This window comes from Alligator sinensis, unplaced genomic scaffold (genome assembly GCF_000455745.1).
Source record: "Alligator sinensis unplaced genomic scaffold, ASM45574v1 scaffold1091_1, whole genome shotgun sequence".
Taxonomy (NCBI): Eukaryota; Metazoa; Chordata; order Crocodylia; family Alligatoridae; genus Alligator; species Alligator sinensis.
The window spans coordinates 541498-567908 of record NW_005842896.1 but is presented as its reverse complement, the minus strand read 5'-3'; the positions used below and the strand labels follow the sequence as shown (position 1 = coordinate 567908).

Below are 26411 nucleotides of genomic sequence, written 5' to 3'. Positions count from 1 at the left end.
ACACCACTGGTATGTAGGTATGTATGTGTGTATATTAGTGGTGTTTCATTTTGATTATAGAAAAATGTGGATTTTGGGTTACTTTTTTTAATCTGAAAATTGGGGATTTTTTTTTATCAGAGAAAACCACTATCCTTGCTTATCACTGAATATACTGCCATTTTCAAAAACTGAACTCTCCTTAAACCTTCCAGGTTTATATTATTATTTTTGGAAAAAGAGCTGGCAGATAGGTTTATTCAAGTTCCAACCTGAAAATGCAAGGTCCCAATCCAGTAAAGGGCTACACTCATGACTAGTTTTAATTATGTCCTAATCACAACAGATTCAACAGAACTGCTGATAGAGTTTTTAGAGAAATTTCAACACAACCATATGGATTCGCTCCTCCAAAAACAAATCTCTCCCTCAGTCTCTGTGAGGTTGATTTCAATTTTGAATGCAACTTGTGAATTACAGTATATTTGCACCCATTTTGTTTACAAAGATGGGCAGTTTTGCTGGAATTTCATCTCAAAAGTTTCTATGATGCTGAAGTGGTTCAACTGTCCTAAACACAAAGGCTAAGTACAGATGTTCAAAAAGCCCCTGGTGGAGGCACTCTAACTAGGAGCACTTTACTTAAGGTGCTGTAAGTTAGTGTGGGAGCAAACCCAACAGACATTCACTGTTCAGTGCGGGGGCGCTTGGAGCCTGCCCACTCTGGCAAGCAGCTGGAGAGTGCTCCTGCACACCTCCCAGGAGGCTGCCAGAGGGGCCCCCTTCCCAAGCCACATCAGCAGACTATCAGCAGACTGGAGGGAGGAAGGAGAGAATAGATGAGGGGAAGATGGAGCTCCTGTGCTGTACGCTTCCTCCCTCCCCCTAAATTTTTGCCTATACCTGAGGTCCAGTTATCTCTCAGTTGATCTCAGTCACCTAGTATTTATCTCAGCTAGGACATGACACGCCATGCCCCTTTGCAAAGCAATACTGAAGAGTTATTATTGACCTTAGAACTTGGTTTTAGAGAATGGCTTGTCAAAGACATTTGCGTGTGCATCAAAATCTGGGCTCTTGAACCAAGAAGATTTCTTGTCAGGCTGTTGTCACAATGACTGTGTCATTCAAAGTGATATACTGAAGTAATTTAACCCATATATTATGAATTTGAACCCTAACCTTATATGTTTTCAAAGAATGGGCTTCATGCATATTTTACAGAGGCCTCCTTTGGGAAATTTGGCTCTGAGACCAAACGTCTGGCTTTAAGGCTGCTATTTGAATATTTTAAGTCCACTTGCATACTTTGATTTACATTTGAAGTCCTGTTGAGGAAAACTGGACTGATTAAATAGAAGGAAGATGAAGACAACTAGAAGGATGTAATCATGTCTCTTGACTAATGCAACTCAACGCTAATTAAAAGCTTATTTGGTCAAGGGGTTTCTCATATGCAACTCTTCTGCCCCTAAACTGCTCATAATCCATTCAGATATATATAAAATTACTTTGGTGCAGCTCTAAAGACTGGAGTAGTGAAGTGGAATGTAGGGGATGTTGGAGATGTACATAGGGTTGTAATGTGCCAACATCCAGCTGGGGCTGATCCAGTCCCAGTATCACTGCGGGTTGTGGGTAGCCAGGGCTAGGACTACTCAAGGAACTGAGGTGCCAATGAGTCAGGAAGAACAAGCAGATTCCAGGGACAAACTGGATCAGGAAGCCAGGATGTCAATCCAGGAACAGAGTTTAGGAACAGACCCAATTAGGAAGCTGGGGGGTATAGTGACTATGTGGGCGGTTTTTAGTTGATCAAGCAGCTCTGGGGTAAGAGGTAAGTGATAGTGTTTGCAGATGATGACCTGGTTCAGGGCCTGATAGACTATACAGAGGTGGAAGCTCCCATTCTTCTTCTTGAATAGGATAGGGGATTCTACAGATGAGGTGGACTTTCTTATGAATTCTTAGGCCAGGTTTTCCTGCAGATATTTGCAGAGGACAGCAATTTCAGGATCTGGCATAGCATAGATACATCCTACTGGGATCCTTGCTCTCAGCTGTAGGTCGATGGAGCAGTCATAATCCTGGTGTGTGTGGGGGGTGGAATTCTGCATTCTTCTTCTCAAATACATTGATGTATTTCTGCTATTTGTGAGGCATCAGCAGTGCTGCTGACAATACCTGGGATCAAAGCAAACCTCAAAGGCTTTCCATTTGAAGGGGAGCATGACAGAATCAAGGGGTAATGCAGGGAACAGACTGCCCCGAAGCATAGCACCTCAGGATGTCTGAGGACGTTCGTCTCCAGAGCAGCGTTCTCCCACTCTAAGGTACCAGATGCCAGAGGTGAGGCACCTCCAGTTTTGATGGTCTCTGGCTTGGATCATTGCCTTAATGGGATTCCTATGGCCTGGGTGAAGGTCTCATCAATAAAATGGTCTACTGCCCCAGAGTCCAGGGTTAGAACCAGAAGCAGGCTGATCTGACTCAGGACCTGGAGGTGGGTATTAACTGAAGGTTTTGAGTGTTGGACTTGCTGTAGACTTCTGTGGTTGAGTAGGTGAAGGGAGTTTGTGATGACCCCAAGCTGGGCCCCCCTTACTCGGCTTGGAGTAACTCATTTCCCTGCTCAACTTTCTAGGAGCATTTGGTAAATCTGTGTCCCTGGGCCCCACAATGGAGAGACACAGATCCTATTGGTGGCATTGCTCCCTTTCCTCTGGTGTAAGGTGACAGAACCCCCAAGTCTGCATAGGCTTAGAAGCGACTGCACCAAGATGTGGGCTAGGAGGGGATAAGGAGTACCTCTTCCTCCCTCCGCTCCTAGAGTCATTGATAAATGCCCATTGCCAGGTCCATGAAGGTGTCAAACCCTGAGGTCAGTTCCACCTGCGTAAGTTTGTCCTGTACTTCTTCCCTTAGCCTCCACCAAAATTGGTAAAGCTGGGCTGTTCTGTTCCAGGGGGTGTCCACCATTTAGAGGCAGAAAAGGGAAGCATAGATGATGACACCACCCTTGCTTTGGTGAAAGTTCCTTAATATGGCCTCTGCTGTCTGGATCCAGTGGAGGACATTGAACATACTGAGGAATTTATGGAGAAATGTCTCCTGGTCCTGAAAGACAGGGCTATCTTGCTCCACTAGTGGTGCAGCCCAATTGAAGGTATCCCAGAAGGCTGATGCCGAGTCTTGCTTTTGTCTGATCCCTGAAGCAGGTTCGAGGTTGGGCTAACAATAAAAGGCAACATTGGGTAAGGAACCCCCTGAAGCATTACCATACCTTTCAGGCAGTGGGAAGGGTGAGTGGGGCTCTGTGGAATGAGCCTGGAGCACAGTTACCTTGCTCTTCGCACTAGTGCCGGTATGCCATTCTTCTGGTATTTTTTAGTTAGGGCATATACTGTTAACTGGATAAATAATAATATCTACTAACATGATAAATAATAATATCTTCATGGCAGAACTTGTTATAGTGATATCAGGTAAATCCTGTAAGTGCATAAGTTAACTCCTCTGGAATGTAAGCAAGTTTTACATAGGAAAAAAGGGGCTTATTGAAAATAAATTAAACTCCACTAGGTTTTTGTTCATCCCTTTTGCTTGCTTGGTCCAGGAAAATATCCAATAAACAGTGCCAGGCTCCTTATGGAAGAGCTTCCTAAAGCCTTTTATTTTACAGTCAATGTTTATTATTTGTTTATTTAGACTTTTAGTGCCTATCTTGACACCTTAACATAAATTGTTTCAGCTCATCTATTTTACTCCCTTAGGGGAAACATGTAACACAAAAATATATCCTTGCTTCTTAATAAAGTCATTTTACAATGTTAAAGGTGCTGGAACACTTGTCATGAAAGGCAGTTGTCTGAGGGTCTTCTCCCTATGTACCGACAAGCACAGTCAGTCTTTTAGGGCCAGGTTTACATTTGAACAGGCAATAATGCATGCATATAGAACATTCTGAATAAAACTACTTGATATCTATATGTGCTCTTTAGCAGAGCATATGGCAAATAGTGTCTTCTTCTTCAACACAATCTTCAGAGTCTCAGGCTGAAGAGTTACTCTAGTAATTGATGCATTATATCTAGCTTTTTCATTTTGCTTAACATGACATGTAAAATCCTGTGAACAAAGTAGATTGCTAGGGAGACAGAACACATAATGGATTTCATGCAAACCCAGTTTCAGTTTCAAAGTTTTTTCCAATTTCCTAATTCAACTGGCTTTGAATAACCTGAACAGACATCTCCGTAGTTGCACATCTGTTAATGAATGTACAACAGACGGGTTACTTAACAGATCTACTGCTACTGAATTCCTTTTAAAGGAACTTGGAACTCCACTGGGCAGACTCCTTGTGTAAGCTGCGTACTTACAGACAGCTTTCTGGCCTCTGAACCACTGTATGTTCCCTTTAACCTGGTCCTGAAAGCTTCCAATGAACCACTTCCTAAAAAGCAGATGATTCGGTAGCCAGGGAGAAAGGATGCTTCCTTTGGAGCTTGAAATCATTTGATTTCAGTTGGGTCTGAATTTAAATTAGCTCAGCTCTGACTTGCTGATACATAGGACCAAACAGGCCTGCTTCTTTTTTGCTGGGACAGAAGTGCTTTTGGAGAGGGAGATGGTTTGGAAGTCTTTGGGACAGGGCAATATTGACTGGTTTAGTATCTGTCAGACTGCCTTGTTTTTGTTCACCAGCATCAAGGCAAATGCTGTTTTTATAGCAGTTGATTTGTATTCCAAAAGCTGACTCGAGTATTTTAAATCTCAGTGTATTATGCTCCGCTCACAATTTGGTACTTTTAATTAAGATTGAAAACTGTATCTAATTGACAGTCTTTGCAAAGAATTTATGCCCTTCCTATATCATTTTTGTTGGCATTAGAACTACCAATGTGATAGAAGATATTGATTGATGAAATCTAACTTTGCTTATTCTGCCCATTAGTGTGCTGTAATAGTAACTAAACATACACTATTGGAACAATGCCACAAAGTGCCACAAGAACATTTTACATAGTAGGAGGATCTTGCCAGGTACAGTGCAGACAAATCCAAATTTAACCTTTACTTTGGGATGTGGTGAATCATACAGTATGCATAGTAATTTATCTAAGTATCTAACCAGTGATGGTGGGTATTTGCTTGAAGTGAGCAAAAGGGTAGGAAGCAAAACTGGGAAAAAGAGGAATGAGAGAATAGAGTGGATGGAGGGCCCAGGCCACAGAAAGCGGTATGGCTTGAAAATGCAGCTAGTAAGGTAGGCATGGGGGCTGCTGATGCTTCTAGTAGTCCATCTCATCCACCTGAGGGGACTAACATTCATTAGCAAGGGCCATGTTCTTCCTTGAATGAATAAATTTGGGGCAGTGAATTTGGTTGGACACAGGAGAACACAACATTTTAAACTCCAGGTGGGTTCTTGGGACCTTTCCTTCTTTTTGGCCCATTACTGCCCTCTCACATTGCTTGATACAATGTTTTTCTTGAATGAGAAGTCCATATCCACTCACCTGCTCCTTGCTGTCTTCCAACAAGGACATCTGCTCCTGCCATGCAGCCCATGCCCAGAATGCAGACCACAATCCCGATGAAATGCACTGCCTTATATCGTACCAGCAGGAAGAACCAGGACAGTAATATCACCACTGGGATGACAAAGCAATCTAGGAGCTGTCAAAGAGGAGAAATAAAGTCAACAAAACGCTGCCACAAAAGTTACTTTAGAATGCAAAGAGTTACTCAAGACAAAAGGAGCAGAATGGAGGCCTATTTATTGATGGCTATACTTGGTAGTAGATCCAGAAGTAGAGTGAGGGGTGTGTGGTCACACTCTCCTTTAGCTGTGCTGTGCATGTGTAATGAGCTGGGAGCTCATTGCTCAATGTAGGCTCCTGCTGGAGCTCTTCATACACAGCAAATTCCGTGCGCTCACCACCTGATTGATGCAAGAGCACCCACAGCTCACTCCAGAGGAGTCACCACAACCACACCATCTACAAAGGCATAGCCTCCAAAATGGTTGCTTGGGAGAAGCCAACTGCAACTGGCATCGATGCTATGCCAAAGTCAAAGTGTTGAAGGAGTGGTATAAGAAGGCCATAACGACATGCTATAATGGTATAAGATAAGGAACATGCAGGATGATTTCTGCCTACTATGAAGAGTTACTGTAGATTGGGAGGGCGGGGAGCATTGCTTGATAGAGCCCTGCTCTGTTGCTGAGTTTGGTCAGTAATGCTGAAAGTGGCTATCAGGGTGTACCTAACAAGAATGCCCTGATGGTTGTGGTTCAAGGGCTCAGCCTCTTGTGCTTTGTACTGGCCTGCCAGCCACTGAGCACTCTCTGCCAAGTCCTTTGGAAAGGTTCCCCCTTTCACCTTGCAGATGTTATAGAGGATGCAGGCCAAGATAACTATTTGGGGTAGGTAGTACTCTGTGGTGTCCAGGCACACCCCCAGTTCCCTCCACTGGAACAGGTCAGCACTGGAGGTGCTTTTCATGGTCATGTGGTAGATGCTCAGCTAGTAGTTGAACAAGTCCCTCCTAGCATCCAAGTGCCCTGTGTAAGGCTTCGTGATTCAGGGGAAGAGTGGGTATGCTCGGTCCTCATATAGCTGAAGGAGGGAAATGGTTACCCTCTTCACTTTGATGTTAGTATCCCCATGGGCAAACTCCCCCCATGTCATTCCTACAGTTCCTAAAGACCCTGAAGTCATGGACCCTGCCTGCACAGCTGGTGGTCATAGTATAAACCTGCCTGGGTGGTCCACAGTGTTGGAGAAGAAACCCTTGCAGTTTATATACTCCATGCTTCAGTGGTCAGGGTACAGGATGGCAAGGTAGATGCCATTAGGGGGCCTGATGCTGCTTGGAAAATCTATGCCATCCTCCCTGGTGTCCTGCATGACATTGTCTTCAGGTATATTGGTATCAGTGGTGCAAAGTAAGTAGCACATGTCAAGGAGGCATCTTTCCAGGGCCTTGGTCAAACTGTCTTGAGCTGTCATGCTATTGCCCAGCAGCTGGAAGATGCTCTGGAAGAAGAGAAATAGCATGCCCATGCCTGTTTTGAGAAGGAAAGGAGGGATAGCACCTCCTGCTTAGTCATGGACTGCAAGGCAAGGAAATATTAGGCATCCTTTTGTGGTTCCCTGGGGTGACAGTGCCATTCCTATAACTGATGAGGCCTCTGGGAGCAAAACTGACCATGTCTGCTCTCCAGCCTCGAAGCTGATGGGAAACTTCAAGCCATTTTGAACTGTTTCAGATGGGAGGGGCCTATATGTCTTCAGCCTGATGCTGAAGCACTCCAAATTTGAAGCACTTCATATTGGTGTGGGATTTGAAGTGCTTCACTAAAACATCTGTCTACACCTGAGAAGTAGGATAGATTAGCTTGGGCAGAGTGCTGCGCTAACATGCCCATGTTGCTTTCAGTATCTCAGCGATACCTCAAGTATCTCTGTACGGTAATATATTGAGATATGTATATGTACTCATACAGTCTGACTTAAATGCCACTGAAGTCAATAGCAAAATTCAAATTGAAGTCAGTAGCTCAAGATCTGACTCATTAACCAGAGTAGTGCAGGAACAACAGCTATATACCACAAAGGTATGCAATGTTACTTAATAGTCCAGATTTTTTCCATGAATTAAGCTGATTTTATATCCATAATGAGAAGGCAGAATAAACAGCAATAGCTTAGTCTAACATAAAATGGCTATAAAAATAGACAGTGTGTGTGGCCAAGCAATTGTTCAGGTTTTGTTTTAATATTTATTTATCTGGGGCTAACCTCAACTCTCTGTCCCTTTTTTGGAATACACCTGTTTGGGACAAGAGAAAAAAGGGATATGCATCCTGATTTCTGCAGACAGAATATGCTGTGAAACTGTAGCTTGCCTATTGCTTTTTGTCTTTCAATTAACTGTATTGCAAAAGAAACGGAGCAAATTACGCTGATTATACTGAGCAGCCTCTATAATGGACCCCTATTTTTCAATATCAAGGTTTGTCATTAAATAATAAATGCACTATGATTGATTTACACAGCAGAACAGTTGTTTATTCCAGTCATTAAAAAACAGATTGTCCTAACAATACAATCCTTGTTTCCCTGACTATAAAGCTTTTATGGTAATAAGGTATGTTTAGCTCATGTATCATTTATGATATTTAACATCTTGTTAGTAAATTAGGGTCAGTCATCATACAGCAATTTGACTGCTAGTATATTTCCCATTTGGTATAATCTTTTGCTTTTTGTCTACCTGTTCTTGAAGTGTATCTATATAATCAAAATTAATTCAAAGGGAAAAGTTACACCCTTACATGAAAATGGACACAAGTATCGTTATTTTCATGATGCTCTAATTACACACAATCATTTGTAACAAAGATGATGGTGATATCTCATAGGCACATATCCTGGTCTTTCTAATGTTTCTGCTTTTATCATGTATTTGCTTTATATTGTTATTTTAAAGGCATATATGATGGGAAAATAAACTGAAAATATTATTAAAAAGTCTGTCCATATAATTCTTTTAACTTAAATCAATGAGTCAAATCTAAAACCTATTGATCTGTTCTGATACGGCAATCTTTACCTTCTTATTTTAACATGCTAGGCAAAACTGCCTTAGTTGGTTGAAGACGCCTATTGATTATAATAGTTATCGCATTGTCTTGGAGCCTACGTTGATGACCTATATTGCTCACAGACAATCCAGTGATAGCACTTTCTAAATAATTACTTTACTTATTTTATTCCTTTTGTGAATTAAAATATATATCCTCTTGCTGACAATACATACATTCCCTCTGATCTATACAAGTGCAATGAGAATGCATGTACAATCCAGGAATATACTCTGAACTATATACAGCAAAGAGGACCTGAACAATCTTCAGAAATAAAGTCACTAGTGCACAGGAAGATTATTTATATGCCTCAATATCAAAAGGAAAATGCTGGTCAGCAAATTCCCAACAGAGTACAACACAGAAAAGCTGAACTGATTCTTCTTTTTTAAACATGCACTGAATTTTTTCCCCCCAATTGCAAAACCCTTCCTCAGGTTAGGGCTTCTCATTAGCACTGCCCTCAAGCAAATCGTGTGGTGAGAGCTTTCCCTCACAGCTGCCACCTGTCAGTAACTAGCCCTGAGGTACTGCAGCAGCAGTTGCTATAAGGACTAGGATTCAGTGTCAAGAGGGACTTCATTGCCCCCACCTCACCTCTTCTAATTAGAAATTCCCTTTTGGATGCCTCTAATGTGACAGATCTGGGAAATGCCAGTTCTCTGTGAAAATCTGAGTAGTCATCATGAACAGCACTTAGCAGATCAGCTGCACCTCCTGCTAAGCTTACTTTCATTTTGAAATCATAAGGAGAGAAAGTAATAAAACCCCACACTATCAAATTCATGCACCATTTTGCCTTGTTAAGAACATGCCTTTCCTACTACTGACTCAATAAATGAATTTGTAAGCATACTACACTAGCATCTTTTGCTGAACAATGAACCTCCTGACACTTATTTTGCGTTTTTCTCATACTTAAATTGAGAAATGGTTTTTACTGCTTTTCATAATTAGCCATACTCCAGCTACATAAAACCATACACGCTCAATTTACCTACCATATGTATTTGAATCCAAGACAAGGGTTTTTCCCCATTCAACATAGAACAAAAAGCTGCCCCACCACTTTACCTGCTCACTCTGCCCCCCACAATTTCTGCTCCCCCATTGCTTGCCAGCAGTCGCGGCTCCAGTCCTGTTCCAGCCTGGCGCATGGAGCACATGAAGCTCTGACCCTGGCCCAGCCATACAGTAGCTCTGACGTCCCACGGCTGGAGCTGTTGCCACTGCAACTGCTGGTGCATGGCTGGGCTGGGACCAGAGCTACACTGTGCTCCATGCCCCAGGCCAAAATGGGTCAATATTGATTATTTTTTGAAATATTTCAAAAGCATTTGAATTAAATTTTACCTTGTTGTGTTTCTAACTTTTGCATTTCATTTTTTTGTTGTGTTGAATACCTTTTATTTTAAATATTTTTAAGACTTACCTAATTTTAAATGTTATCCCTTTTTTGCATCCAAATAGTTATCCAAAATTCAGGAATAAATGGATAACAAGGAACCCTGTGGGTTGTTTTTATTAGGAGAAACTACTGATAGAGTCAATTAACAATGTAACCCCAGGTATTTACAAAGAATGTACAAAGGCCTATTTCCTTGACAGAAGAGAAACCAACACCAGAAAACAGTTTGCTTACAGTTGGAAACCTCTTTCAGCCAACACTTAACCCAAAAGCTCTCAGTTTTTTTTCTTTAGGCATGCTATTAGAGCTCCTGCGGTTGTGTGTTATGCTTTCTGACTTTCTTAGCTCTGAGCTTATCTGGCCTTCCTGTCTTTCTTTCACAGACCTGTAAACCTTCCTGAAACAGTGCCCAGGAACACCCCTGCTCCTAGATGTGCCACGCACAGCCCAGCATTTTCACTGGAGGCTTCTGCTTTTTGGTTCCATCAAAAATCTTAATGAATTTTTATCACTATCGTAAATGAAAGGTGGTACACCCAACCCACAGCAATGTGTTATATTGAGTATTCAATACATTCTTATAATATCTAATATTATAACAGCATTATATATTATATCATGTTATATCCTACACCATATTCTGCTTGTAAGATATATGTATGACATTTTAATATGATATGCAATATCATATTATGTTATAGCATATTTTTATGTTTTAATGTGAAAAGGTTTCATGAAGGTGTTTAGATGTTTCCGAAACAAAATATTTTGGAACTTGTGTTCTACAGTAAATTTTGACATTTTGTCCTGATTTGGGATTACATTTTGAAATGTCAGAATTTCCCATGGGATAGAAATTCTATTTCCTGGCTGGTTCTATTAGCTCTGTTGACCTTCTGAAGCTGAACACAAATGGTAAGAGGTGTCACTTCACCAATGACGTGTCTGTGATATTTATTTTCAAGACTGAAGAATAACTATGTAAAACCAATTCTTGTCTCTCCTCATTCTTCAGAATGTGGCTCAGCTGCTCACTTTTCTTTGCCAAGAATGAGCAACACTGCATCTTGATTTCTTTAGAAAACTTTGTAAGATGCGCTTCTTCATCCTTTACTCCCACTACTCTCTATGGTGTTTCCGATATTCACAGTGGTATTACTGCCTCAGTTTCAATCCTGAATCTATATTTTAATTCGAGGACAGGGTATACATGAATGACCGTGCATGTGTGCATGCTCCTAACAGGTGAAGAATTTTATTGATTTGATTTAAAGGCATGGAAAATCTATGCAGGTACCGCAACAAAAGCAGAGGTTAAATGCATGTATGAATAAAATGAGTACAGACAGGCATTCCCTGACTTCACTTCTTCCTTTGCTGTACATACTACAGTCAGAAGCAGCTCATTTAGAGGGGGACAGGAGCTGTGAAGCACCTCTGATATTTCTGAAATTGGCTCGCTCACGGAGGCTGGAAATGGATGTTTATCTCCAGGTAACTAGTTAGAATCCTCCCAGTGTCAGCAGTGACAGGTAGTTAGTGTAGGATAAGCCAAGAACAACTGGAGAAGTTCTCAGCCAAAGGAAACTCACTGATGTCACTCTTGGCAAAGCCTTTGCTTTTGAGCACCTGCAGTTATGTGTAAGATGGAAACAGAGGACCAGATTCACAGCTGTTTGAAATGGATGCTGTTCCATGAACTCTCGTGGAATTTTGTATGCTTACAGAAGCAGAGATTTTGGCTCAGAACAAGTTCAGTTATTAGATTCAGGACCCTGGTTACCTGGCTAAGCTGATTCTGGTGGGAGGTTTTACAGTCCAAATACCAAGAAGAAAGCATTTCAAAATCCACTACTGAAACAAAGGCAACCTGCTCTTCAAGGGGACATTGGGCAGATTTTTCTCTTTATGCACCCAAAGGGCAGGTACCCAACCACGTAGCTGCCATTTTTGGAACCTATGCAAAGCCAGTAATTCTATTCCCCATGTAGTCTGGACATGCAAACTTCCATGTGGCTACTGAGCATGTGCAGTAGGCTTCACTCTGTCTAGGCTGGTAGTTTGCTCCATATCTGCATACCTGAGGTGAGCATTTGTCCCAAAATTATAGTTGGGCAAAAAAACATGGCTAGTAGGCATTAGATGCCAGAAGAAGAAGCAAGCCCCTGCGCTCATCCAGAAAGTGGGAGATTGAGACTCTAGGTCCCCTCTTACCTGAGAAAGTTTGAATCTACATATCCCAGTCCTCCACTCTAACCACCAGGCCCACAGATCAGGCATTATGCAGTCACCTCTCCAATGTCCCTTTGAAGCTGAGTATCTGCATCTTGCCTTTAATATTCATTATAAAAATGGATAAAAAACAGTGAGGAAGTTTCTGACCCATTAGGAACAAAGGTCCAGGCTGGAACACATGACCCACTGGCCACCATCCAAGATAGCAGTTATCTCATTAAGCCAAATATACGTTGCTTGGCTTGGTCTTCCAGGTCCTACATATCTCCCTTTCCTGGCAGCCCAGAGGTCCAGCTTCAAGAGGAGGGCTGGAGAGGGGTCTGAATAATGCTTAACCTGTGGACCAGTGGCTAGACCCCTATGTTAGTAAGTCAGAGAAATGCAAGTTCAAATTCCCCCTGAATGAAAAGGATATAGTACATGGGTTTTCTGCTTCCTAGGCGAGTGCCTTAACCACAGGGCTAAAATGTGAATGCGTCCTCCTCTCCTGTTTTCTAACACCCAAACCATCAGTTTTTTAACTGGCTAACATTTCATTTATATGAGTACAGAACTATGTATCTGCCTGGGCAGAGTACACTCTACTATACATGCTCAGTTGACACATGGAATAGAACAGCACTTGTGCTTTTGTTCTAAAAACGGAAGTTACACAGCTGGGTAAGTGCCATTTGGGTGTGTAAAGGAAATACAATTCTGCCTTTTAAGTCTTGACACAGCATCTTCCTGTTATATGTATGCACAGAATTTAATACTTTTTCGCTGTGCCTGTTCTGTAAACCATACTCACATTGCGTTAATCCCTCACCGTGCAAAAATATTTCACAGAACACTAAAATATGACTGATCCTATGCACATTAAGGGAATTTATATTTTCTTCTGAAACATTCTGCCTTAGCCATTGCTAGAGAAAAGATGCCAGAATAGGTAGAATAGTATTGCAGTTCCTCTGCTCCTAATATTCCAGGTGTGTTTTAAAATTATTTCACACCTTCTGCCTCAATGCACACTAACTCTACAGGGACCAAAGAGTAAGCAAAGTCTATTGCCATACGGCCCTCCTATGATAAGCACTTACTGCTAACTCCTTTTCTTTCCTGGTGGCATTTGTTGAGGTATGAAAACTGCCAAAGGTAATTGGAACAGTGATATATTACTAAAGCTCATGGTAATTCACAAGCAGCACAGAACATCAGTAACAAAGTTTTATCACTTGTCTCTTGGTGTCTATAAATTCCAGGTTTTACTACTTTTGTTTTCATCATGTCAATCAAAGGCTTGAGTGCCCAAGGGATAAATTACCAGCTAAATCATCAGTTGGAAACATGGCTGTCTTTTCTGCAGTGATGTTTTTATGGCTCCATATGCACATATGACAGTAATGTGGTCCAGTGGTTTGAAGAACCAGACTAATGATGTGTTTAACATACAAGCAAAAAGAATAACAATTAATACTAGATAATACAAAAGAACAGCACCAAATGCATGTAAGAGTAAAAAGCAGTAGAGTCTACATATTGATATACATATATATGGAGTATACTTGTATACCCAACCACAGACAGGCATGCACGCACGCACGCGCGCGCACACACACACACACACACACACACGGCTGGGTGTGTGCGTCTGAGAGAGAGAAAGAGAGAGAGTGAGAAAGAATATGTCTTATGAAGCTATTTGATATACTGGGAAATAACCTAACTTAAAGACAAGGTTAGATACATTTGTAGCACATACGAAGTTAATGAAGTTGGTAGAACGTGCATGATGTAATGCACTGTAAATGCAGACAAGGAAGCTGAGGTCTTTGTGTGTTCATGCAAACAGTTTTCACAGGAATATATACCTACACACACACATTCCTGCGTATACTGAATCTAGACCTAAATAACTGAAAGAACTTCAATATCTTTTAATACCTCAGGGGACAAGAATTTTATCTACAGTAGAAAGTGGTATCCCTAACTATACTTAAAAGAATCTTGAATAGTTATTAAATCTTCTACAGGCCTACACTAGGGATGTGTAAAAACAGCTAGGATAAATAAGGAAAGCATCACCACATACAGTCTTAAAAGTTAACTGTATAATCCTAAAATCAGTCCTAAGGGAGTTAATTCTAAAGTACACAGGAGTGTTAGATACGCTTTTTATACACCTGCAATCGCTGAAATTCAAGAGGACTGCACAACCTAATGCAGTTTGGATTAATCTGCCAAAGCAAACTAGGGAATATTCTACATGTTTATAGGCAGTTGGGAATTAGGAGTTCAAAATGTGAGGGTATTAAATGTGATATCCTTACAGTATATTGGTTCCTCTTGAATAATCAATCTGTGGTACCTTCTGGGTGAATTTGACTGTTTCAAAACACACTGACCTCTTCAGTGTTTAATTTTAAATGAAATAAGATACTATGTGACATCAGCTAGGCAGGACTAGCCTGACTATGTGGTTGCGATTGTACTATCATGACATGCAGGGATGTCCATGATGTTGACACAAGAGGGACAGACTGAGAAAATATGGCCACATCCAGATGACTGTGGATGTTTGGTTCCCCTGGGGACAAGTAGCAGCACCGTACACCGTACCTTGTGCCCCCACTACTTGTCCCCAGGGAATGTCTGTGACATGCGCACTTTGGCGCATGGCAAATTACCCAGGGTGGGGTAGAGGAGGCTGGGGTCAACACTGGGCTGGCTCCAGCAGCCTTACCTGGGGGTCTGGGGGCTTTCTGGGGCTGCAGCAATTCTGCCATGCAGATTCTGGCTGTCAGCTGGAGCATGGCTCTGGACAGTCTGGCTCCGCTTTTGAGCAGTGGGCACTACCGATCCATGCACTGCTCTGCCTTTTTTTTCCTGCAGAATTTTCTGACCCCTAGATATCCCCCCGGATATCCATGGGTGAAAAAAGCCCGCAGAAAAAAAAAGGTGGAGCAGCACATGCATAGGCAGTGTGCCCTTGCAGCACAGAGAACATCTAAATGTGTAGTATGTGGCGCCACAGACATGTCTGCAGTGCCACATACTGCACGGCCGTGCTCATCTGGATGCGGCCTATGAGGCCAAGACTGGTGCCAAGACATTCTGATATAAAATGGAAAGGCCATATTCTAGGGAAGATAGGAAGTCCAACACCGGGTCAGATTTATCGGTATTCTAATCCAGCATTCTCTCCTCTGAGCTATTACCAGTTCCTTCCATGGAAGCTGCAGATGGAGAATTATATAATGACTTACTCATAAAGGAAGTCAGTAATGGTCCTATACCTTGTAGTCTAAGCTGTAAACTTCAGATTGACTTTAAATGTAATAAACAGCATGGTCTGTAGTGCAAGCACTCTCACTTTTACATTATTTACAGAAAAAGAGAGGGAATCATTTTGTTTCTCAACCGTACTGTTCTTTGTTTCTATATCACGATGGTGCCCTGGGGAACTGACTGAACTGCTCACTATCAAATAGTGATACTGGAGGAATGAGCATTTCAGCCATATTCAATTTGAAGCACATCCAGAAGTTAAGGTTATACCAGTATAACCTCGTTAATTAGAATGACTCTACTTTCCAATCAAATCTAATGAGAGCTGCATGGAAAACTCGTCAGAAACTATTTACTTCCTAACAAGGCTGTGTCAACATGAAACGCTGACTGCACAGTAGCTTGTTACTACTGCGCAGTAGTGATGTCTAGCAGGAAGCATGATGAGATACTACTGCGCTGTAGGGGTGCAAATCAGGCATTATTCAATTCAGATTCAGTGCAATTCGGGAGACAGTGATTTAATTACGTGATTCACTGTCCTGATTCAATTTGGCTGAATCTGAAGATTCAATTCTGATTTGGAGAATCGGCGTTTCAGCCAGAAACAGCTTTGTATGTTTTTTCTACGTACCTCAAGGTACCAGGCACAGCTCATGAACCCTGCGATGGTGGGGTGGAGGGAGTGTTCCACGGCAGTGTGGGGGAGTCCCCCGTGTGCTTGGCGGTGGACCCGGAAGTGGACAGGAAGTACTTCAAGTTCACTTCTGGGTGTGCCGCTGAGCACCTGGGAGACTCCCCCAAGCCTCCCCAGCTCAGCAATCAGCCACGAGGAGACCCCAGGTGGCCCCCCAGACCCAGGAGGCCCCAGTCGCCGAGCCAGGGAGTGAGGGGGTCCCCTGCACGGTTGGCACTGGACCTGGGAGTGGACTGGAAATAATTCTGGTCCACTTCTGGGTCCACCGTCGAGCACACGGGGGACCCCCCCCGGGACACTCCATTCACCCCACCATCTCAGCGTTCACGAGTCATGCCTGGTACCTTGAGGTACGTAGAAAAAACATATAAAGCTATCTACTGCCGAATCATCGAATCTCTCCAAATTGAATTGGAGGCATCTGATTCAATCTGGAGAGATTAATGGGTCTCCTGATTTGATTCAGAGATTCAGCTGCCAAATTGGGCCGAATCTCCTCCAAATCAAATCAGTGACTGAAGCTTCGCACAGCCCTACTGCGCAGTAGTAATGAGCTACTGTGCAGTCAGTGTCATGAAAAAGCCATTTGTCAATGGTACTGCACAGTAACTCCAGTTACTGTGCAATCATTCAGTACTTGTATAAAGAAGTACTATTGCTTATACAAGTACTAAATGACTCCATAGTAACAACTGCGCAATCAGTATCTCATGCAGATGTGGCTACAAGGAAGTAAGGCTTGTTAGAACAAGTTTTAGGTAATGTGCTCGTGGAGTAGGGGGGTAAGAGAGATGTTATTACAGGTAGCAGAATACAGTGCTGTGCAGAGATGCTTGCACTCTAGCAGTTACACCCCAGGGAATTATGCACAGAAAAAAATCAAAATAACGTGCAGAACAACTCAAAATGAGGCAAAATTAATTACTTTTTTTTTTTGTACAAATTAAACTAAATATAGCACTATTTGAACCTTTTTTAGAAATATATGCAGGTACTTTGTATGGTTGGGGGTGGGGGTGGGGCGTGTGTATGGGGGGGATTTGTGACGGTGTAAGGGTGTGTGTGTGGGGAGGGATGTGGATGAGTGTGGGGTTTGTGGTGGGTGTGAGGTTTATGGGGGGTGTGAGTATGGGAGTATGTGGTGTTTAGGGTGGGTGTGGGGTTTGTGGGGGTGTTGTGAAAGGGTGTGGGTTTGTGGGTAGGTATGGCCTCCCCTACCACATATTCCCCTCCCTGCATGGTACACAGCCCCTGCCACTGGTGGCTCAGTGGCAGCAGGCAACAGGCCCTCAGGGAGCTCATAGCCACGGCAGCACGAATCTCTGGCTGAATCCCAGGGCCTGCATATGCTGGCATGGAGTTGGCCCAGCTCACTTGTGTGCATCTTCACACCAGATCAGGCTGGCTCTGTACCAGCATGTGGGGCTTGTAGCACTGCAGGCAGGAGCCGCATGTCATTGGGCCGGGTGGGCTCCATGTCTCTGTGGGTGGCTTCCCACTGGAGTGTTGGAAGCCCCACGTAGAGGCACTGAGCTGGCTGGCCTGGCCCAATGGTGCATGGCCCATATACACCCACAAACCCCACACCCAGACACACACCCCATGCCACCCCTCCTCCTGCAGGTAGGAGCTCCCTTCCTCACTCACCCAGCTGTCCAAGCACACAGTTCTGTGCCTCCACATCATAGAGGTAGAGGCATAAATCCGTCTGCAGTTAAATTATGCAAAAATATGCAATTATTATACCTTTCATGCGCAAAATTGTGTGGGCGCATAATTGCATAATTCCCCAGGGTGTAAGCATGGCTGTCTCCAGGACTAATTAGCCTGGGTGGGGAATTGGACTTGCACAACTGTACAGGTACCCACACTAGCTGTCTTTATGACATGGTGGACTAGTACACATAATAAAAAGACAGTTTAAATTGGAAAATGTGCCTATCCTAGGGAGTGTAATATTATTTGGCAAACACCACCACCCAAGGCTTGGAATTACAGACTGAAGCTGGAACTGCAAATCAGTTTCAACAAAGCTTATGTCTATAATTAAGGCATTTCTAGCTTTTCGTTTTTGGGAGCTGCCTAATGTTTTCTCCTAAGAGCACCACAGGTTCAGTACATTTGCATGTTATTTTTGCCTGATGGAGCAGAGACTTCATGAGAAAAAAGGTATATGCTGTAAAACTGATTTTCAATTGCAATGGTCCATGTACCACTGCTCTGAAAATACTGTCTTTTATTGAAGTGTCATTGTCGATCTATTAACAAGTCAGTACCATAAAATATTTATTTTCTAGACATCAGGGAAGCATAGGAACAAAAGTCTGTCCAGAATAAAATCCTCACAAAGTCAGTGAAGGAGTTAGGTTTTCATTTGGTGTAAATGAGCAGTGTTTTTACTTGAAACTATGCTGATTTGCACAGGCTTAAAACGTGGCTCAGGGTTTCTTAGGACTCAATTTTGCAAGGCACTGCTACCTGCCAGTGTTTGGTGATGGCATTCAGTACCTCACATGATGTAGAATCAAGTCATGGAAAGTCCCTGAAGAGAAGGGCCCTGTTCTCCACTCTCTCTCTCTCTCTCTATTTGATTCACTCATCATTTTAGCACATGCTCATCTCACTCTACCTGATCTTAGGGCTTATCTACATGTAAAAGTTAATTCACATTATGACAGATTATGAATTTAAAACACTGCAATATCACCAAGTAACTCCATATGTAAGCAAACACTAATAAAACAGTCCAGAACAAATATGGGAAGGGAATGGGAAATGCAGCACTTGTTGCCACTTGGTATAGGTTATTCTCTTCAAGCCTTACAGGAAAGAAGATAGAACTTCCTTACCTCCTTTATGTGAAACAGGGTTAAAAAGGTATCAGATGTTTCTTTCCTACTTCCTCCCTTACCTCAGAAATTTAAATACTAAAGTGGTAGAACATGCAAACAGGGTAACATACAAATGTAGTCATGCAGATGTTGTGGGGGGTTTTTTAAATACATTTTTGAAAGGTATAAAATAACAGAGTTGTGTGTGAGGGTCGTGTTTTATTACATTCTGACTAATATCCTTTGAAAGGGTCCTGAAGGTAATGTTAAATGCTGAGGCACGTGTCAAAGAGTTCTCAAAGTCAAATGCTGGCAGCAGATGTGCTTGCAGTTGCTCACGTTGATTTTGAATGTTCAGTGTAAATCTTAGATGCAAAAGTTCTCCATTGTTCTCGCTTCTCATTCAGGTACAACTAATGCACTCAGCATTTTCCATCATCGCTCATTCAACTATGGAAGAGATATGTTCCTAATTATCTCTGGTTTTGCAGAACATTAACTGCTGCTCATTTATTTTGCTGGCTTTAGAGCAAGTTTCAGGCAAATAAAGTGTAAATAAGATACAGACTATCCAGTGATGCCCTGTTATTTAGAGATAATATGGAATGGGAGTGTGCTTATTTCTGAACAATTGGCAACAAGGTGCATAGCCATTTCCCAAGATGTATATTTTCCGTTCTATTATAAAAACATTTCTATTACTCATTTCTCCACTGAAACGGAACAAATCTGAATCTTCCGTGTTTGGATTTAAAATATGCAGGCCAGATCTTTAAAGACTCATGTAGCTTGTCTTTTATTTTGTTCTTGAGGGGTAAACTGAACCTGAAATCATATCTTTTTTTGATATCTACAATTGCTTGACTGAAGGCAACAATTAACATATTATTTAAATGACAGGATTTGCCCTTATAATTTAAATATGAATTGCAAAAAATGTTGCATCTTTGTCTGAGTGGAAATTGAGTCCACAAAAAGTGTTGTACTCTTTAAAAATGTATGCCTAAAAGAGCAAACCAAGTAGGCTGAGCCCAAGAACGTGAGCCTTTGTAATGTGCCTAAGAATTGATCCTCCTGTTTTTCTACTGGGTGAATAAAGGATGGTAGTAAAATTAACGAGAGGCAAGTATTTTTTGTGATATCTTCTACTGGACCAACTGTACAGCTGGGAGAACTGCTGGACGAGCTTTTGGGGCATGTAGGGCTTCCTTCGCAGTGGGGTGGGGGCTGCTTTAGAGTGGCTCTCAGAGCCACTCTAATTAAAGTGCCTGCAGCATCACATGTATTCAATGCCCCGCACTTCAAAATGGCAACGGGGGTGCTTGAACTAAAGCTCATTTAGTTAAAGTGCCCCTGCCACCATTTTGAAACACGGGGGTGCTGAATACATGTGACGTGGAGGCTGCTGGAGTGTGCTAATTAGCACGCTCCAGCAGACTCACAGCAGACTCAATTAATCAAGCCTGCTCCAACACATGCTAATTAGTACATGTTGGAGCAGAGGTCTGTCATGTGTATAGGTGCCCCAAGTGGCCTCCCTCAGGTCCCTGAAGAAGGTCGCTGTATGCCTGAAACTTGTCCAATAGCTCTTCCAACCATATACCTGATCCAATAAAGGATATTACAAAAAAATCTTTGTCTCTTGTACATTTCCTGGACCAACACAGGTATGACAACATTCCAACTCTAGTAAAATTCACCAAATATTAAACCTAAATGCTTATGAGTCGGAACCATAATATAGGAAGACAGTGAAGGATTCTTCAGTATGCCTGACCTTGACACATAGAAGTCAATGGAAACATCAACCTTGAGTAAAGAATCCAGCTTTGAAAGAGGAAAACTTATGACTTCTTACCTGCACACTAGTAAGAGTGGTATATTGGTAAGCTTTGACTACCAGGTAATTGGCTTCTATATCTATTATCCCCAGGATCATGTACTTCCACCATCTTCGTTTCAAAATTGCCAGCAAGTTTTCCTCTCCTGTGGCAGTAAAGGAAACAGGAAAACATTCATAAGCAAACAAACATACAAACAAACAAATACATCTACACCCACAAAACTGTCACGTAATGAGAGATTGTGCTGTGATCTCTTGCAATTACATGACTTGAAAAAATGCAACAGGATGTCAATCCAAGTCCTAAAACACAGTTAAAAACTAATATATTTTAAAAAAACATTCTAGATCAGGTAAAAACTAATGCCTTATTTGTTTTGAAATATCCAATCAGCACAACAAAGAAGGATTGGTTGATTGTGTTTTCAATTCACCTGAGTTTTAAAAAGCTTGCCAAGAAAACAACTGGGGTTCAAACAAATGTTTAAATATATGCCTATCTGGGCGTCATTTTTATGTATTTTATAAGAATATTTTTTGCTCAGTGTATCGATTTAATTTTTGTCTGCCAAAGAACCACGACTTTGGTTCACATGACCTGAAAGGTTCTCATTTAAAGTTGGAGCTTAATAGTGCGTACGGGTAAAAGAGAAATAAGGGTAGTAACAGAATAAAATTGGAGCTAATTACAAAGTTTAGAAGACAGCTATTGTGATCTTAGGTTCAAAACATTGGACTCTTAGGGCATTTTTACACGTGTTTTGGGATGTGGCGCTGAGCACTTTAAAAATGGTGGTGGGGCGCTTTGAACTAAAGCTCGTCGAATGTATTTTATTTCAAAGAGCCCCACTGCCATTTGTTAAGTATGGGGATGCTGATACACATGACACAGAAGGCTGCCAGAGTGCATCAATTTCTGTGCACCAGCAGATTTGATTAACTGAGTGTGCTCTGACGCGCTGGAAATCCCTGCACATCTACAAGAGCCCCTTAACACTGTTTAGAGAAAGGCTGCTCTGAGACAAACAGGTTGTGCATGACAGGTAGCTCTGCTTGCAGAATCAATTTTTGAAGCAGGCAGATTTGTTCTACAATGCCCTTGTAGAGGAATCCTGTCAATCACACAGTACTTAATTTCCACTGTGTGAAGACTGTCAGTGCAACATGGCTTACAGATCAAATCCACAACTTCTGAAAGGTCAAACAGTCCTAATGTTAGACCAAGGATTATTACTGGTCTCACTTCAAAAAGAAACCAAATACTTAGTGAGAATGGGCAAACCTATTAGTATTTATAGGTATTATGCAAACATCTACTAATCAAAATTGGAAACCCATGGTGGGTAGAGGTGTACATATAGACCCACAACCACTAAAGAGGTTATAGTCTACAAAAGGATATAATAAGAGTTGACTTGAACCATTGGTATAATTTTTCAGATAAATTTGAACCATTTGGGGAAGTTAAAAAGATACTATTAATACATCTTTGCAGATCTGTATGTGTCTGCACACCTTTTTAGTGTCAGGTACAACAACAATTAACAATGGACAAACTAGGATAAATAAAAAAGAAATATTCTGAACCATTCTGAAAACCAGCACCAAAACTTTGGAAGGTTTGAAAAAGTTTGGGCATCTTTCTCAGCTGCACTTTCATTTATTTTTCATTGTCATGTATGCCTCTACATCTCTAGATTCCAGCTGGAAAAGACACACTGTCATTACCAGTAAAAAATGTGGGGCTCTGTATTTCTGGTGCACACAGAAGCAGAAATATCAGAGATATGAAAACTCAGACCTATTGCTGTACATAAGAGGGGCAAATCCTTCAGATATTCATTCAAAAGCTTGGACACGAAAACTTAGCCCCACTGAAATCAATGGGAATTGTGCCACTGACTGGAACAGATTTCACCCTGAGTGTCTGTCTCTGAAGGAAACCCTGAATTATTTGATGCTTGTTCATTAACAAATACACCCACACACATTTGTTATAATGGGGCATCATTAAGCAAGTCCTGATGATCTGCTGTTGGCAGTGACAGTGAGAATGTAAAATTCAATAGATAAAAACAGACTTTGTTTATGTAGTAAGAAGAAGAGAAACAGCAGGAGTCAGGACCTAGATTATACTAAGTATTTTGCCCAGACAACAGCCAATAAGTAATTAAAAAAACTGGATCTGAATAAATTGGTCCCTTTCAGGATATCATACGTTTCCATCAACCTTTATGCTTTAAATGAGCTCTGACTAGAAAAAACAACATTTTGTTTATGCTGCTGAATAGGTGCATGATATAAGTTTAGGCATTTATCATGTCTATTTGAACATGCAAAAAAATTCCTTTTTGGATGTTTGCTTTTTGAACATTAAAGAATGCATTTTGAAATCAGCTTTTGGGGATTTAGCTGTGTGATTCCCATCAACATCAGCGCAAGTAATGCAGGTAAATCCCTTCCCAGGATTTTGAAAATACATCGTTAGGATTTACAATGCCACAATGATTTGACACACCTAGAAAATACCCAACTAAAAAGTGTCGGCATAATGGAAAGACATGCTTATAGTATTAATTTTTTCTTTGCTTAAAAATTAAAAGAACAATGGAATCAAACTAAGGAAAGGTATAGAATTAATTGATGCACTTAGTGCACTGTGCATGGCATTAACACAATATATTGGTAGCTAAATTAACACTGACACTTGTCAGTGTTAAGGTTCCAAAAGCACTTAGGATCACGCTTAACTTCAACCTGTTTGCACCCATCCCTATTCAGAGGAACACATAAGCTTGTGATTAACATTAAGCTTGTTTGTATCCCATGTCACAAGCTTTAGCACATCGCAGAAGCACGGCCTAATTCCTATCCTTTTTGCTTCCTCAGTTCCTTACGAAAAGACACACAAATGCTAGGTACAGACATTCAAAGAGCCCAAGGAAGAATCGGTCTCAAGTTATGCGTTTTTCTGTAAATGGCATAGTTTAGGTTGGTAGCAAACAGAACACACATTTGTGCTTTGGTGGGGGGAGCAAATCTTAGACCAGGTTCCATACTTTTTAAACCAGTCTATGTGTGCTGAACATCTGTTCTGTTATAGGTACAGACTGGCTTTGTGTGCCAAACTTCTGTTCTGTTATGGTTATAGACTGGTTTCTGATTGCTTAGACTGGTAAATGTGTAATATCTAAACCTGGCCAAAAGGGGCTTATGACAGAACTACACCCTCAGATTTGCCGCTAGGGATGTTGGAGGACAGAAAAAACATAGGAGCAGTTTTAATGAGCTATCCCTTTGCATATATGGTCCTGCCCTCCATAGATGTGCTGAGATCTGCAGGGTTTTCTACTGGATTTGGAGGCATTTCTGCAGTCAGAGGGCCATGCTCCTCTCCATCTTCTGGATCCATACAAACCTTGGATCAGTGATCTCATATTATATTATGAAATCAGTGAGGAGAGGCTTACAGAGATTTCCAGGCAGATCTGCCCTCCCTGTGAGTTTTCTACAGAATGATATGATAGACACTATGACAAAGGACAGAAATTACACTTAACCCAGTAGAAGTGATCAGAAACGGGTTCAAATCTGTAACACAACAGAAGTTCAGTACACATAAACCACTTTCAAAACAGACAAAACTGGTTTAAGATTAACCTGGATAGATGTAGTATGGGAGTAAACTGATTTAGGTTAACTCTGTCCCACATCCCCTCCAGATTGAAGTTAATTCACAGTTCCCCACCATCCCAGGATGCTTTTCACCTCCCCTGCACACCCTTGCTTGCAGGGTGAGCAGACTAGTCTTGGCCCAAGTTGTCTCCTTCAGACAGGCAGGGAGGTGTGCTCCAGTGTCCCCCAGCTTCTGGCCTGTGCCATTGTTGGCATGTGACTGCATTTCCAGAATCAAAAGTGAATGTCTGTTCACTTGCTTATTGATTCAATCTTTGCAGCTTAGACTAACCTGCAAAGACTGAATTGGTTCAGCCTCAGGTGTTTTCACTGTCTGTACTTAGCCTGTAGAGTTAGGATTAGTTTTCCAAGGCAAGATGGGGACATCTCATTGACTTGAACCTAGACTGGACAACATGGTAGAGAATATGCAGTAACAAACAACGCTGCATTAACCTACAAAGACACAAACTAGTTCTGCCAGCTCTTTTCTATTTCTGATTCCTATGGCTGCAGTATGAGATCTATAGTATTTTACAGAGAAGTTCAGTTTTCTAAGACTGGGTAGGAGAAACTCTGAGCATGAGGAATGTGGACTGAAGAAAACAAAAATAAAGATCAAGGCAAAAGAAGTGTTCTAGCTTGAAAGATCAAAACACTCTTAAAATACAAAGTGCTGCAGTAACTAGATTGCAGTGTTATTTACCATTATACTAAGGCTCTTTTTTCCATTTTCAATATAGCACTATTGGGAACTGAATTGAGCAACCTGGTGGTTGACATGGCAGTGAACTGATTTAAATATGTAGGGTCTATTCTCTCACAGATGCAATGAAAAGTGAATTTGCACAAGTGACTACTATCAATGCTAGTAGGAGCAGTGTTGTAAATCCTTCTGCTCTAACTAGAGAACAGGCCCATTACCTATAAAATAAACAGAACATTACAAGAAAGGCTGTTATCAATAATCTGAAATGGGAGAAACAGGATTATGCCCTCCCTGCCTCCCCCCCCCCGTAAATCACAGACAACAAAATAGCCATCCCCAAATAAATCAAGTATGCTGAAACTGATGAGTATTTTTGGTCTTTTTTGTGATCCAATTTCACTTTGGGTGTGTGTGTGTGTGTGTGTATGTGTGTACTTGTGTATAAATTTTGCAAAAGTCCTTGACACATTAATGATAGAAAAAAGCTAACTAGTGACTATCTGATGCTGCATAGTGCTGGTGATGCTAGCTACTTTTTGCCCCATAGCCCAGTGGTTAAGGACATCCTGGACACTTTACATGTGAAATTAATGAGCAGCAATAAACTGGTGTATATCGCACCAGAGTTATTGCTCCCGGGCACCACATTTTACACATGTGCCTGGGACACCCAGCCCAGGGCTGCTCTGACCTGGCTCAACGTGCTGCAGAGGGGCTAGCTGGGGCACAAAGGTGCTCCAGTGTGGGTCTAGCTAGCAGGCAGCCAGAACATTGAAGCACACTCATGCTCCAGCCAGCCCCGTCAGTATCTACACATGCATCACTGTGCAGTAAAGAACTCTGTTGCAGGGCAGTGCTTGTATTTACAAGTACTAACCTACGGCAAGGTTAGTTAGTTTACTGTGGCCTAATAGGGCCACGTGTGTAGATGCAGAGACTTCACTGAGGAGCTAATTAGGTAGGTCTGCAGTAAACCTCTTGTGTAGATGTGTGCCCACCCCCAACATAGAAGACCTTGGTTTGGGGGCAGAGAGAATTGAATCCACATCTCTCAGTTACCAAGAGAGTGAAAAAGTCTCAGACCACAGACTGGCAGTATTCTCCTCTC

General features: G+C 41.8%; 1 protein-coding gene across 1 annotated transcript in view; it reads right to left on the bottom strand.

Annotated features, from left to right (window-relative positions):
- Nucleotides 1-26411, bottom strand: part of SLC35F1 (solute carrier family 35 member F1) — a gene marked incomplete at its 3' end in the record, with an annotated part of 183771 nt that overhangs the window by 12404 nt on the left and 144956 nt on the right. Inside the window, exons 4-5 of the mRNA XM_014525829.1 lie at nucleotides 20935-21062; nucleotides 5502-5661 (exon numbers count right to left, since the gene is read on the bottom strand). Coding sequence (XP_014381315.1) covers nucleotides 5502-5661; nucleotides 20935-21062 — 288 coding nt within the window. The remainder of the gene's footprint in view (nucleotides 1-5501; nucleotides 5662-20934; nucleotides 21063-26411) is intronic.